The following is a 12,409-nucleotide window of genomic DNA, read 5'->3' as shown; positions in this document are numbered from 1 at the left end:
GAAAAATCTTACTTGTTTCTACCTCCTTTTCAATCTCAGTCAGGGAAACTGATCCTTTCCCTTGGTTTGCAGTCATCAAAATTTGTTGCAGTTGTTCTTGTGTAAGACACACCAAACCGCTATTCATATTTTCAGCTGTGATATGCTTTTTGCAAGGCATCTGTTTAGCTCCTGGAGATGTATTTGTGGTATTTCTAGTCTTCTGCACATTAGGGGCTGCAGGTGAACGTTCTTTTTGTGTGAGAAGACCATCTTCATCTGTACATGGCTTACGTAAATCCTGAGTGGGTGAGAATGTCATTCTACTTTTTTCACATCTTGCTTGTGAAGTTTCCAAACCAACTGTCTTCTTTTGCAAAATTTTTTTGTTTCCAATAAAAGCATTTTGTGTTGACTTGAGGCTGTTCCTCGGTTGTTTTGATCGTAAGGGCCATTGTGCCATCTTAGTCTTACTGCCCATCTGTTAAAATAACAGAAGCTTATTCCTTGTAACAATCCATGGAAAATCAACAACTATCTTTATTTCCATAATCGGTGACAAATCAGCCCTCTAAGCGTTTTTCATTTTGCTATTTATATAATAATGCCACAAGAAATTAATGCTAAACTTTGCAAATTTTCACTAAAAGCTTAATCAACAACTAGGAATTATTTTACTTCCAGATAAGAACACACATAAACTTTTTTTCTACTTGTTACTGAGCATCTCCATTCTATTCCAGCTTTGGTCACTACATGTCACCACTCCTATTACACACTCTTCTCTTTACATGCATCGATAGACACATAGGTTACTAGCCTTTATTTCTTGACTATCTTAGCTTTTTGGTCAACCTCTAACAGACTTTATGTGTCTGTGTCTCTCTGTCTCTCTGGGTGTATGTGTGTTCCTGGGAACTGCTCTACCTGTGAGCCTAGCCCTTTTAAAACATTTTAGAAAAAGGGTCTTATTAAATTCCCAGGCAGGCCTTAGGCCTGCAATCCTCCTGCCTCAGCCTCCTGAGTAGCTGAGTTTACAGGCGTACACTACCATGCCCAGCTTAATTCTGATGCTTTCACATTCACACACATCAGTCCTCCAACACCTGCCCTTTATTTCCTCTGACTCTGCTCCCGTGTCAATGATGGTGAAATTATGGTATTCATGCCTCAGTTGTGCTGTTGGTTATGCTGGTGAAAGTTTTAAAAGGTTTGCCATAAATATCCTATGCTATTGTGCTCCATGCTACTGTACCTCACTCATGATCATAATGACATTTTCTACTGACCTTGTAATTACCCACAACTGTCCAAGCACTAGACAATGATCACCACCAACTTATTTTTTTCCAACTCACTTTCTCCTATATCCCAATTCAAAAAGTTCTTTAAACTCTGATAGAATCTAGAATCTGCTGGTCCTATTACCTCTCTCTTGCTCTCATTTCCCTTCTGAACAATATTAAATTCCACAGTAACCCAAAATCACCTCTTTCATTCTTTTCTCCTTTGCTCTGCTCTTTTCATACACACTTAGCAAATCCAAAACGTGGTACCACCTTTTCACCCACTCTGTACCTGTGCCAGTGGAGGAAAACACACCCAGCTAGCTGGTTTTACCTTGTCTATAATTACAGGTTTCTAAAAGACATTTCAAACTCAGTATGTCCAAAACTGAATTCATCTTTTTGCCCCTCCATAACTTCTTCACCCTCTCAGTCACTTCGCCATCTCAATTGCTCACAACCAAAGTGTTGCAACTATATTTGAACGGTTTCTCATATGCCATCCTTGTCATCAAATGCTATTTTACAGCATCTTCAAAACACATCCCTTCTTGCTCCCTTGCTCCAACCTACTCTCACTGAGTTACCACAAAGCCTTCTAACTGGAATCCTAGCTTCTCATTCCATTTCTAACACAGTAATTACCTTCACATTTAAGTCAGACCATGTCATTGCCTTCCAAAGTCTTCTGTGGCTTTTCATCTTGGCTGAAGGCAAAGCTGAATTTCCAATGATCTAAAAAGCCCTTAATCTATGAGCACTTCCTCTTCCCTTCTTTCTTCTCTTCCCCTTGTCTCTTTTGCCCTCAGTATCTCTCATATCTGATCTAATCTTCTCTCATTCGTCAGCCACACATGCTTCTTGCTCTTTGAACTCAACAGAGCTTTAGCACTAATTCAGCCCTCTACCTGGAACATTCTTCTTCAGATTCCTCATAATTATTTTCTGTCTTCCAATCTTTGTTTAAATATTATCTGCCTAGTGAGGTCTTCCCTAACTGCTGCTGTACCCATACCCTGCTTCTCTAGCCTTCCTAGAGAAGGCTAAACTAGTAAGTGATGATGTTCTTCCCTCATTTTTTCCCCTTCTTTTCAGTTCTGATGATTAAACCCACAGCTTTTACAATGACTTACATTCCCAGCAGTCTTCCATTTTTTTTAAGAGACTGCATCTCACTAAATTGCTTAATTGTCCAGGCTCAAGTTTGCACCCTCTTGCTTCAAACTTTCACAGTACTGGGATTACGAGCAGGCACGACCATGCCCAGCTTTTTGTATTACAGCATCTATTTGCTTAGAGAGTACTCATCTTACACTTTCCTAATATAAGCTCTCTAAGCAGAGATTTTTGTCTGTTTTGTTCACTCCTGTATTCCCAGTACCTAGAGTAGGTAAATGAGACAGAGCAGTGTTTAATACATTTTGGCCCAATACGTTCAACTATTCTACTTATGCCATAAATTCTATACCTCTTGCTCTCAAATTAACTCCCTTTCCCAAAATATTCCACTTCTGTGGCACTGTTACTCTAATTCAGGCCAGTAACCATGAAGTCACTTTTGAACCTTTTCCTTCAGGTCTTCCTTTGTTTATCTGCAAATACTGTTTCTTCCTCCCAAATATCTTTTCCTTATCTTTCACATGATAGCAAGCCTGAGTTTAGGTTTTCATTACCACAACCAGATTATTCATCTTGCTTATCTAGCTGCTATAATCCACTGTACATTTCTGTAACCTAAAATAATTCAATAATCATTTAATAAATATTAAGTGTTGCTTTTTATGTGCCCACCACTATGGGAAAAGTGTTGGGGATATAAAATGAAGAAGACATTCTTGATGTCAAAGATTAGAAGCCATAAAAACTCATCTAGCTACTCTAAATTTCCTTTGTCTTTCAAGAAACTGCGTAATATACCTAAAAATCTCTTTATCACATTATTTATCTTGTCCTGTTCATACTTGGGTTTATGTTTTTGGTAATACCAGTATTTGATTCTAAAATGTATTTCTTAAAATGAATTTGGAAAAAGAAATTTCTACTTTTCCAACCCTGCAGCTATTTTAATGTCCTGTACTTCTCTAAATGAAGGGCAGCAAACTCAAACATCTACCATAAACTAAACAAGACGGGAACTAGGGTGAATGCAAGCGCTTCCTTCCCATCTGAAGGAGACTAGCAATGCAAACAACCATTCCACATTACCAGAAAGAAACCTGAATCATCGCTAAGTTAGCCCACATTCAAGGAGGCTAGAGACTGCCAAATCTTACATTAGATTGTCTAATTTTTAGATGGCAAGTCATTCTTAATCAATCAAGCAAATTATCAGCGGAATGCACTTAAGTAGATAAATATCACCATCTCAGTATGTTTCCAACTATTACAGCTTCTTCTGATCATCCCTTCTTTTGACCCATAAGGACTTTTTCTGGGAATAGTTGAACATTTTAGTTGTCTATTAAACTAGTTTATCTGTATTAAACTGGTTTATATCAGTTTATCTCAAGCTACATTATGCATTGCTTTAAAATATCTTGAAAATCTCTTATTTCTGTCTCTTTATCACTATAGTATCAATTATATTCAGATTACTAAATAAGGAAAAGCAACCTGGATCAAATTATTTCCCAAATATTTTCTGAGTCAGATTAATTTTAATTAATCAAATTAGGACTTTATATTACAAAGCATTTTAAAAACATAAAAATGTATTAAAACAAAAATACAGCATGTTACTCTTTTACTTACTTTTAATCCTATCAATAGTTTTCATAATATTATAAAGACAATGTTGAACACATTTATTTAATACTGACATTTCAGTTTATACAGGGACAAAAATCTGTCAAAAAAGGAAGCAAAGAAAAATAATATACTTTTTTTGTTTTTATCTTTTTGAGACAGGGTTTTGCTCTGCAGTTTGAGCTGCCTTAAACTCACTTTGCAGCCCAGGCTGGCCTCAAGCTCACAGCAATCCTGTCTCAGCCTCCCTAGTGCCGGGATTACAGCGTGTGTCACATCTGGCCTTTACTGTATTACTGATTCTCACATGTACAAATATCCATGAAAAATCTTTCCTCCTTTTTTGAGATGAGCTCTGGCTTATGGTATCAGGTCAGCAATCAGTCCTCTAGGTTCAGCTTCCCAAGCAGCTGGGACTACAGAGGAGTGCAAGCACAACTGATCAAAATTATTTTTCATGTTTTATATTTCAACATCTTTTTGAGACTATCTTAAGTATAACAGTTTTAGAGTCCATTATTTTTATAAACTAGTTACAAGACGAAAACATTTCTAATTCCTTCATTTCTCCTCCAATAAGCATAAGAAGTTAGGCAGTGACTATCTTTACTTCATATTCATTATGAAGACTAAAAAAGAATGCAGAAGAGCTTTTGATAAAATCAGGAAAACACTCTAATCACATGTGATGAGATACAGTTCAGCTGTCTTAAAAACACAATGTGGAGATGAAGTAATTCAACCTGTGAGAAATGGGAAAACAAAATCATTGGTATCACAGTCACACAACTGCCTACCCCAGTAAAGAGAAAGAAAAGCAGCTGTTGAGAAATTGATGACTACCTTACAGAAAAGAGAATTCAACATATAGCTGTGGCACTGTGACACTCAAGAGATTCAAAAAGTAATCAAAACAAAAAAGACAAGAATTACTGACTGTCCTGTTTGGGAAGAGCAAAAAACAGGAAGGAAATGGATCACGGCAACTTCTGTGAATATGGAAAAGAGAAGCTTCTTAAAAACAATCAATACAGAAGGTGTCAGGATTTCGAAGCCTATATACAGCAGGGTGAACCCAATTTGCTTTAACACAGTATATAAATGAAGATAAACATCAGCTGAGAACACACATACATTATATACACACACAGGTCTTTTTATACGAAAAAGAAAAAATACCTAAGATAAAATATCTGTACATAGTAGACACAATTTTGTAATGATTCAACCAAAAAGTCAAGACTAGTAACCTTATTAAAGAACTGAAAGAGATCTCCAGATGTTCTGAGTTGATTAAAAAGATAATAAAGTATTGGGGGCTGGGGATTTAGCTCAGTGGCATAAGCACCTGCCTTGCAAGCACGTGGTTGTGAGTTTGAACCGATAAAAACAAACAAAAAACAAAAACAAAACAAACAAAAAAGATAATAAGGTATCTTCACAAGTGTGGCAAGTATAACAAATCTGTTAAGGATATAAGCAGGAAGAAGGAACAATGTGGAAAGAAAATAGAGGCCTGGGTTAGACAGAAATCATTACAAATAGCTATTCATTTAGAAGCTTGACAGAGGACGTTGTATTTGTAATGTGTCTCAAATACAAGTGGTTAGTTGGAATATTTTGATAGGAGAGGACATCATTTACCATCTGTGTTTCATGAGTAAGGAGTGTGCAGTCACCTACACACTATATATACATACTACACAGTAGTTCCCACAGGGACTATGATAGTCTGCAAAGTTCCCATTTCCTCCACAGCCGACATCTGAAACTGAAGCTAGGACCAAACCCTACTAACAAGCCTTGTGATAACACAACAGTCAGTCTCCTGAGATGGTTACTGAATGGGTATGAACACACAGAATGATTCACTCCCATGGCAAGACAGAGTGAGAATGCATCACACTACTCCACATGATACACAATCTAAAACTAATAAACCATTTCTGGAATTTTCCATTTACTATTTTCAGACACCAATGACCACAAGTACTGAAAACACAAAGCAAAACCATAGAAAATAGAGACAAATGTATTCATATACAGAACTAATTAAAGGTAGCTTGCAGAATTTCTGTTGTACTGTATCAATTTTCACTTTGACTAAACCTGTATGAAATAACACAGCTATAAAGGGCTCAGGGTTGAAGGGCCACTTCAACGCCACATCATCAAAATAAACTTTACCCACAGAAAAAGACTTTAAGATACTGCAAAGGTAAAGGACAGAGGCGCTACTGTAACTTACGCAGTAAGGAGAAATTCCTACCCATATTTATCTAAAAACAGAAAAAGAAAACCAGGAACAAGAAATGTAGTGGAAGTTAAAAGCGGTAATATATTTTAGAGAAAGAGGCAGAATGGGCTCCTGAAGAAGGGAAATTACCACTAAGTTCAAGTGTAACTTTTTAAAGGAAAAAGTTACATGGATGTAAGCATTTGTTAATCAAATTTCCTTTTTGGTGTGGGTAACTGGAATTTCAATGTGAAAAAATATTTTTGTTTTAAAGTCTGTTAATTTTAGAGGTTTCTAAAAACTTCACTGTCCTGTGCAATAGTAATGAAATTTAACTGAAAATTATGTGAAATTAGCAATTCAGTTCCTCTGTTACACTAGCCACATTTTAGGTCTAGTATGGACAACAATGATCTTACATGTTCGTTTTCATAGAAAACTTCACTAGACAGCATTGATCTAAAGAGACTTTATCAGGCTCTCACGTGGGAAAAAATACAACTACATTTCTGTGAAAGGACCAGCCTAAAAACAAATAACTTTTCCTAAAAACAATCTTTGATATTTTCCAGGAATTATCTTTAAACAAGTGGGGAAAAAAACTCTGCATTTTACATCTGAAAACACATCAGGTCAAAGTCATTTGGCTTACCTTCATAGAAATGTTTGATTTATGTTCTACAAAAGAAAAAATGAATTACTAATTGATAAACCAAAGGCAGTCACAAAAGAAAATTTTAATTAGTGCACTAACTTTCAATCCTGCTTCAGTGTTCCAACTTTTACAACATGGTACAACTATTATATTTATTTCTACTGCATTTCTTTATCACTTATCTTTCAAAGTTAAAAAACGATTAGTGCTGTGAATACATTGAAGGAGCAGATAACCAATATGAAGTTGAAAAACTAATATTAAATATGACTTTAGCAACTGTGGTCTATTAATTTGACATATTCAAGCAATAACTTCTTTATATGCAAAGAACATAATTACCTACATTTCACCTATGTCATGCATTAGCCAATAATATTCACTATGTGCAAAAACAAAGAACAAATAAAATTATACATGAAATACAATGCAACATTAAATTTTATAAATCTGAATATTTACAAGAATAAACATTGATGTAATCTGACCTTCCATGACTAAAAGTAAATTTAAATTAGTTTAGGAAAACAGCTTTTTTCAAAGTATCATTCAAATACCACTCTATTACAAAGGGAAAAAAGTCTATTAAATGACTATAAACTTTATGTAAGAATTTTAAGTTAAAATTTGAGACCACTAGTAATACAGCATACCATATGGAGATAGTATTAGCTTGGTTTTTCCATCCAATAATTCAGTTTCAAGCTTTAAACCATCTCTGTAATATAAAAGAAAATTGTCATTTAAAAAAAATAGTAACATTTTAAATATCTAAATATATTCATTTGAACCTTTAAAGTAAATCTGTTCTTTTGAATTTCTGTAAGAATCTTGTACATATCAAGACAATCTTAAGATGTTTTTCAATCCAAGAAAGGGAAGGGACTACAGGGAGAAATTTTTTCTTGAAACTTTTCTGTAATACAAGATATTGTTATCTTTAACCTGAAACTTCATCTTTGTTACTGTTAACTACTTAAGCCAGCTATCATATCATCTTTTAAGTCATAACTAAACTGAAAAAAAAAAAAAAAAAAAAACAAGTTACCAAAACTCCTCATCTAAGTAAAGGAACAAGTCCTATGTATCATTTTGTCAGTTTGCCTTTTATTTTGTCTTTTTGTGATAGGGTCTCGCAGTGCAGTTCAGGCTAGTCTTGGGCTCACTTTGTAGCTCAGGCTGATCTTCTACTTGCAATGATCCTCCTGCCTAAGCCTTCCAAGCGCTGGGATTACAGGAGTTCGCCACCATGTCTGGCTCCAGTTTGCCATTTTATGCAGAGCTGGAACACCAGACTATAATAATGCCACCCGGCTCAGCATGGTGCTCCACTTCATTTTGAACATTTCAAATACACATTCATATCTAGTGACTCGTTATTATTACAACAATAAATCTACTATAAATTTTGTATGCTGTGATACTTTTTATGTGCTATGACATGATATCATACATATATCCTAGTAGGACACTTCATATGTGCGTGTCAAAAGCACAAGCATAATGGAATATTAGACACTGCCCAACAATTATACACTTGTTAAGGGACTAATTACAAACTCTGGAAAACAAAAGTAGCAGTCCATTCAGTAATTCACTATCTTACTAGGAGGAAAAACAAACAATCCCCCCCCAAATGTAAGTCAATACATATTAACAGGGACAAAAGTGAAGTCCCTGAGATGAAATTAAAATCCAATCAGTCTATTTCATAGAACTAGAAAAAAACAATCCTAAAACCATATGGAATCAAGAGATCCAGAATTGGAAAGCAATCCTGAACAAGCCAAAGTAGGAAGAATCACAATCTCAGATTTCAAATTCTATTTACAAAGCGCTAGTGATAAAAACAGCATGGTACTGCACAAAAACAGACATGTGGATCAGTGGAACGTAACTGAGGATGTAAAAACAATCCTAGGCACATTCAGCCGCCTGCAATTTGACAAAGGGGTCAACAATGTTGGCTGAAAAAAATAGCCTCTTAAATGGTGCTGGGAAACTGATTATATACCTGCAAAACAATGAATCTTAAGGCTATCTCACACTCTGTACTAATATCAAATTAAAATGAATCAAAGACTATGTATGAAGACAGAAACACTGAATCTGCCAGAAGATAGAGTAAGTATAGTTCTTGAAGACATAGTCACATTTTTTGTATCGAACCCCAACTGCACAAGAAACACCACCAACAATCCACAAATGGGACTACGTGGGATTAAAAAGCTCCCGCTGTTTAACAACCTAGAGTGAAGAGACAACCTACAGAAAGGAAAAAAAAATAAAAAATTGCCAGCTATTGCTCAGAGGACTAATAGCTAGAATATATAAGGAACACAAAAATTAGACTCCTTGAATAAAAGACACAGTCAAAACATGAGCAAATGAACAGATACTTCTAAGTACAAATGTTTAATAAGTACATATTAAATGTTCAACATCTCTATCCATTAGAGGAAAGCAAATTAGATCAACACTGATATACCATCTCCCTTGAGAAAGAATGGCTACTATCAAATAACGAATCCTAGTGAGGCTGCAAGAGTGTAAATACATTGTTGATGTCAATGTAATTTAGTACCACCACTACAGAAATCTCAAGAAACTACAACTAGAAATTCCATTCAAACCCATCTATTCCTGTTCTAAGTACTTCCCAAAAGAATCATAGTACAGCGATACATGCATACTCCATGTTTATGGCACCACAATTCATAGTAGCTAAATCTTGGTAGCAGCCTTATGTCCATCAACAGATAATGGATAAAGAAAATGGGGTATTTGTATACAATGGAATACCACTCTGCCATAAAGAATAAACTTGAGTCGATTGAGGGAAAATAGATGTACCTTGACATCACAATGTTAAATGAAATAAAGCATACACACAGCTTAAATGTTTGTTATATAAGAAGCTCGCTATATAAATAATTTTAAGAGCAAAGTAAAGGAGATGAAACGAAACAGGGAGGTACACTTTGTGGGGATGGGAAGGGAATTTAGAGAGGGGAGTAGACAGGGGGCACAGACGGAAGAAGTAAAAATGATTAAGATGCCATACTTATATGCACCAATTTCAGAAGATGAATGTAACTATTATGTATCACAAATATACACTAAGAATAAAATAAACGAATAACTAAATCTAGCAGTCTAGGGAGAAGGGGTGGAAAATTTTTGACCAGGAACATGAAATTTGCGGTGTTGCTCAGGTAAATCAAATTACTCCAACTTACTTATTAAAGGTAAAATATGATACAGGATAGGCTGTAAGGACTACCTTATTGCGGGGTTATAAACATTTTGTGTTTATACTGGTGAAACTTCGCGAAAACAAAACACAACCAAGAAAAGCCCTTCAAAGAAACTGCAAGGTATTTGTTCTGCACTTCACTTTTAAACTCTTTGAGCTGCAGACATTTTTAAATCATACTGCGGTGCATAACATTTATTTACTGAATGACATGCGGTTAAGTTTGGGCTTCCTGACTGTTCGTCTTCCTAAAACAAACTTCCGAGTGATGCCACAGACATATTATTCAGCTCCTACTTGAGCGCCTGGTGACCCTGCAGGCCGACTACTTGCGGGGAGGGCTTGGTTCCTGGCCAGGCAGGCGATTTAGCAACCTGAGTGCTCAGCGTTCTGCAAGACCCCAAACAAGCGCAAAGCACCGGGAAACTGGGCCACGCCGCTCTCTCCAGGGCCCTCTTCCCTCCCCTCAGCCCTTCCTCCACGCTTCCCTTCTCCTCATTCGTAATAAGGACACGCTGGACGGAGGTCCTGGCCAGTTCTCAAGGACAGCTACGACGTGAAAAGTGAGCTCTGCGAGGTCGTAAGGGCCGACCGCTCCTCCTGCTCTGCTCCACCTCAGGGAAGCAGGTTCCGCTACCGCAGAAGGCGCAGTTCCGAAGGCTTCCCGAAAAGACTGCAGGAGCCAAAGCAGCCTCGCCTGCTCCTGCACTGACGACTACCTGCCTCGCACCAGCTTACCCCAAATTCATGGCCTCACAAGCGTCGCCCAAGCCGCGGCAGCGCCTTGTGTACGATGGTTGCTGGCTGTGCTCAACAAGCGCTGAGCCGATTGGCTCCAGCGATGCCGGCGAGCCTGAAGGAGGACCAATCAGAGCGGGGCGTGCTGGTGCGTGCGCTCAGCCTGGGGAGGGCCCGACTGGGGCAGAGGAAGCAGCTGCTGTATCTGCTGTGGCTTTGTAGTGGTGATGTTGTCTGGGATCAGTCGGGAGGCGGGGAGGAATGCATTTGAATCGGTGGAGGTGGCAAAAGAGAAACAAAAAGTGTAAATCTTTAATTCGTATTTTTTGTGCTGTATTTTATATTTGGAAGAGAGATTTATTTTTAGCACCAAACAGTTGGGCGAGAGGGACACCTAGGCACGGGTTGATTCTTTTATTTTCCTGTAACCTGGGCGTCAAGTCCGGTATATTTTAGTTCTTTTAAAATACTGTAGCAACAGCCTGGGTATGGTGTCGCACCCCTGGAGTCCCAGCACGTAAGAGACTGAGGCAGGAAGATTGCTGCGAGTTTGAGACCCGTGTGGGCTACACAGTGAGCTCAAGGACAGCCTGAATTGCATAGTGAAATCCTGCCTCAAAATGAAAGCAAAACACTGTAGCAACAATCATATGTACTCAGTAAATGTAAGTGTTTCGTGCCACTTATGAATCTAAGTCCTGGTATTGTTATACTAAGATGCTGAAAAATTAAAATAGTTGATTAAAAGATAATTAACAAAAATAGTTACTTAAAAAGATAGTTATTAGTAATATTGTCATTCTGTACTGAGCTCGTTACCCTAGTAACCAAGCACCAACTTCATAGTTATAAATTAACTGGCCTCATTGTTCTGCTGTTCTGTAATGAGTCATTCCCCCCTACCTTAGTGACCTGTGTGCAATGTCAACTTTTGTTCCCCTTGTAAGAGACAAAATGATGCTGTGTCAACCATTGTTCCCTTTATGAGAGACAAATGTTCCTGGAATTGGCAGACCAAGGGCTATGAATTGGCTAACCACCCACTGTGAAATGCCTCTTACCTCAAGCAAAGGGGAACAAAAGGCCCACCTTATTTCTGTTTCTTATCCCTATATACTTAATGATCAGTGAGCTAATCATAAATAAACTATGAAAATCAGTCAAAACTCTAACTCAGTTGCACAGCTTTGCAAATTCCATCTGCACTGTGTCGCTGGGCCAGCTAAAATAAAAGCGCTTCTTTTAAAAAAGACGTCTTGCCCCATTTGTCATCTTGGGGTCTTTCCCCATTTTTCATCTCAGGGGCTCTGCGGGGATCACAACATTTGGGGGCTCTCTGGGATTACACGGGGACCCCTCCCCACATTTTTTTCACCGATCGATCGGCTTGAACTATCTGTAAGTATTTGGATCTTTTGTTCTTTGTAATTTGAGTGGAGCCTGGCTAGTTCTTTCTGCACCGGAGCAGGACGCCCTCCGGGAACGGGCTTCTAGCCCATTTGTGACTTGGGGCT

At 37.6% G+C, this 12,409-nt stretch overlaps 1 protein-coding gene across 4 annotated transcripts in view; it reads right to left on the bottom strand.

Moving 5' to 3' along the window:
• Ccdc66 (coiled-coil domain containing 66) overlaps positions 1-10,973 on the bottom strand; it is a 46,750-nt gene extending 35,777 nt beyond the window's left edge. Inside the window, exons 1-4 of one of the 4 annotated variants that reach the window (XM_013143870.3) lie at positions 10,896-10,973; positions 7,555-7,619; positions 6,899-6,924; positions 13-460 (exon numbers count right to left, since the gene is read on the bottom strand). In XM_013143870.3, the coding sequence (XP_012999324.1) occupies positions 13-460; positions 6,899-6,924; positions 7,555-7,619; positions 10,896-10,906 (550 nt within the window). In that variant the 5' untranslated portion in view covers positions 10,907-10,973. Of the gene's footprint in view, positions 1-12; positions 461-4,016; positions 4,111-4,208; positions 4,427-6,898; positions 6,925-7,554; positions 7,620-10,895 lie in introns of those variants that run through there. The other 3 variants (XM_063257319.1, XM_013143871.3, XM_063257320.1) reach the window with 3 other exon arrangements.
• Between the last annotated feature and the right edge of the window lie 1,436 nt (positions 10,974-12,409).

Source organism: Cavia porcellus, unplaced genomic scaffold (genome assembly GCF_034190915.1).
Source record: "Cavia porcellus strain 051 isolate PalLab524CR breed Dunkin Hartley unplaced genomic scaffold, mCavPor4.1 scaffold_10, whole genome shotgun sequence".
Classification (NCBI taxonomy): Eukaryota; Metazoa; Chordata; class Mammalia; order Rodentia; family Caviidae; genus Cavia; species Cavia porcellus.
This window is presented reverse-complemented; position numbering and strand designations above follow the sequence as displayed.